At 41.9% G+C, this 2,613-nt stretch overlaps 1 protein-coding gene across 1 annotated transcript; it reads left to right on the top strand.

Annotated features, from left to right (window-relative positions):
- The first annotated feature begins 1,527 nt into the window (after window positions 1-1,527).
- On the top strand, window positions 1,528-1,963 carry LOC101562783 (mediator of RNA polymerase II transcription subunit 10-like). Its single transcript, XM_023701149.1, has 2 exons — window positions 1,528-1,753; window positions 1,830-1,963. The coding sequence occupies exons 1-2, from the start codon at window positions 1,528-1,530 to the stop codon at window positions 1,961-1,963; spliced, it is 360 nt and encodes a 119-aa protein (XP_023556917.1).
- The last annotated feature ends 650 nt before the right edge of the window (window positions 1,964-2,613 follow it).

The raw sequence follows: 2,613 nt of genomic DNA, 5'->3' as shown, positions 1-2,613 counted from the left end.
ATGGTGCACACCTGTAATAATCCCAGCACTCAGGAGGTTGAGGCAGGAATATTGATGTGAGTCCAGGCCAGCCTTAACTATATTACAAGACTCTATCTGAAAATAAATAAATAAATAAATAAATAAATAAATAAAGCTTTATTATTTTTAAAAAATTTATTTATTTTAGGGAAGGGTCTACAGGGTGTTCAGGGTCTCACTACTAGACTGAACTCATAGTGATCTGCTTGTTTACAGCCTCCCGAGAGCTGGGATTACAGGCACACACACTTAGTCTTAAATTTGTACCTTTAAATGCTTAGATTAGAAAATAAGGAAAGTAAATGCACACCTATAATCCCAGCACTCAGGAGGCTGAAACAGGAGGTTTGCTGCAAGTTTATAGCCAGTAGGCGCACACAGTGACTTGTGTCAAAAAAGATGTTAAGAATTTAAATCAGTAACCAAGTTTCTACTTTAAGATTTTAGGGCTAGGCCTGGTGGCACACACTTGTAATTTCAACACTCAGGAGGCTGAGGCAGAAGGATAACCATGAGTTCAACGCCAGCTTGGCCTACACAGTGACTTAGGCCAGTCTGAAATACAAGGTGAGATCCTGTCAAAGAAACAAAGGAAAAAACAGTGCCGGGTAGTGTATGCCTGTAACCCCAGCATTTGGGAGGCTGAGGTAGGAGGATAACTGCAAGTCTGATGCCAGTCTGGGCTAAACAGTGAATTGAGGCCAGCCTGAACTGCATAACAAGAAACTAAACAAAAATTAGGGATTGGAGGGAAGCATTTGAGCAAATTAAATCCAAAATAAGCAAAAGGAAAAGTATTGTATTAGGAGGCAAAATAAATTTAGAACATTAAAAAACAGACCAGTGAAAATAATTGATTCTATGAAAAATCAATAAACTGATAAATCTCTAATCATATCAAGAGATACATCAAGACAAAAACTCTATGCAAATAAATGAGTTCAGATAAAGCACACTTAAGAGACATAATTTACTGAAGCTCACTTAAGAAAAATGACCTGAGTAATTATATAAACACATGCACATACTTATGTATTCAAAAGCTAAATAAAAAGTTTTAAAAGAAAATTTTAGGCTGAGACTGCTTCATAGGAAAATTCTACTAACTTTTAAATAATAATCCTAGTCAAGGGGCTGGGGAGATAGCTCAGTAGAATAAGTGCTTGCCTGGCAAGCGCAAGGGCCTGAGTTCAATCCCCGGTTCCACACACACAGTCAAAAAAAATCCTAGTCACTTATATGGCTATAATCCTAGCACTTGGGAGATTAAAGCAAAATAGCTGTAAATTTGAGGCCAGCCTGAAATATACTAAAACCCTGAGCGCCCACCCCAAGGATCATTATTAGGTAGGCATGGGTGTATCCACCCATAATTCCAGCACTCTATAAGGATAAGGTAGAAGGACTGCAAGCTTCACCCCCACCTGAGCAAATTAGTAAAACCTTCCTCAAGATTAAAAAACAACTTTCCAGACATGGCTGCGGAGCTGGGGTGGCACCAGGCAGATGGCGGAGAAGTCTGACCACATGGAGGAGCACCTGGAGAAGTTTGTGGCACAAACATGGCAGCTCAACAGCATGGCCAGCGACTTCCAGCCTAGCAGCCAGACCAGGCTCAACCAGAAGCTGAACTTCATCGTCACTGGTTTACAGGATATAGATAAGTACAGAGAGCAGCTTCATGACATTACTGTCCCTTTAGAAGTGTTTGAGGGGCCGGGGAGATGGCTCAGTAGAATAAGCGCTTGCCTGGCGAGCACAAGGGCCTGAGTTCAATCTCCGGTTCTGCCAAAAAAAAGAAGAAGAAGTGTTTGAGTACATCGATCAAGGTTGGAACCCCCAGCTCTACACCAAAGAGTGCCTGGAGAGGACTCTAGCCAAAGATGAGCACGTTAAAGGCAAAATCGACACCATGAAGAAATTTAAAAGCCTGTTGATTTAAGAGCTTTCTAAAGTTTTTCCAGAATACAAGGCAAAGTATTGAAGCATTGGGGGGGGGGGATCACCCACTGTCCTAAGTGAGCAACACCTCAGTTCCTTGTAGATTCCCAGGATGGAGCCAGTGGGGCCTGTGACTGACAGCACTAACCCTCCTCAACCATGAGAACTGGCCCAGGACTATGCCCAGTCTCACCCAGTGGGTGGATGAGCTAGAGGAAGCAAGGAGCTGTGAGCCTAACAAAGCAAAGTCACTAGAATGATGACAGCTAACAATGTGCCTAAAAAGGCTCCACTTACTGCAACTTATTTACCAAGACAAGGTATTGTGTCAAATAAAAGGGCTGAGGAAGTAGCTCAGTGGCAGAACACCTGCTCAGCATGAAGAGAATCCTGAGTTGTGCTCTAGTACTGAAGGAAAAGAAACGTAGGGCAGGCCTAGGTCTGCAGACGCTGCTCATCAGTCAAGTGTTGCCTGAGTTACTTCCTTAGGCCACCAAAAATGGTAAAAATATGGAAAATAAAAATGGACAATGAATTTGAATACCCATTTCTCAAAGCAAAAGGCCAGCAAAAACATTTAAAAATGTCCAAGATAACTACTTACTGCAGAAATAAGACTTAAAACTTCACAGTATGATGGCACACAACTGT

Source organism: Octodon degus, unplaced genomic scaffold, assembly GCF_000260255.1.
Source record: "Octodon degus isolate 3935 unplaced genomic scaffold, OctDeg1.0 scaffold00131, whole genome shotgun sequence".
NCBI classification, from domain to species: Eukaryota; Metazoa; Chordata; class Mammalia; order Rodentia; family Octodontidae; genus Octodon; species Octodon degus.
Note: the sequence above shows the minus strand (reverse complement) of the source record. Positions and strands in the feature narration are given on the sequence as shown.

Excerpts from the sequence above, each read along its gene's own strand:
- LOC101562783 (XM_023701149.1), top strand. The coding sequence starts at position 1,528 with ATGGCGGAGAAGTCTGACCACATGGAGGAGCACCTGGAGAAGTTTGTG. Across the intron at positions 1,754-1,829 it reads GGGGCCGGGGAGATGGCTCA|TGTTTGAGTACATCGATCAA; the intron begins GTAGAATAAGCG and ends AAGAAGAAGAAG.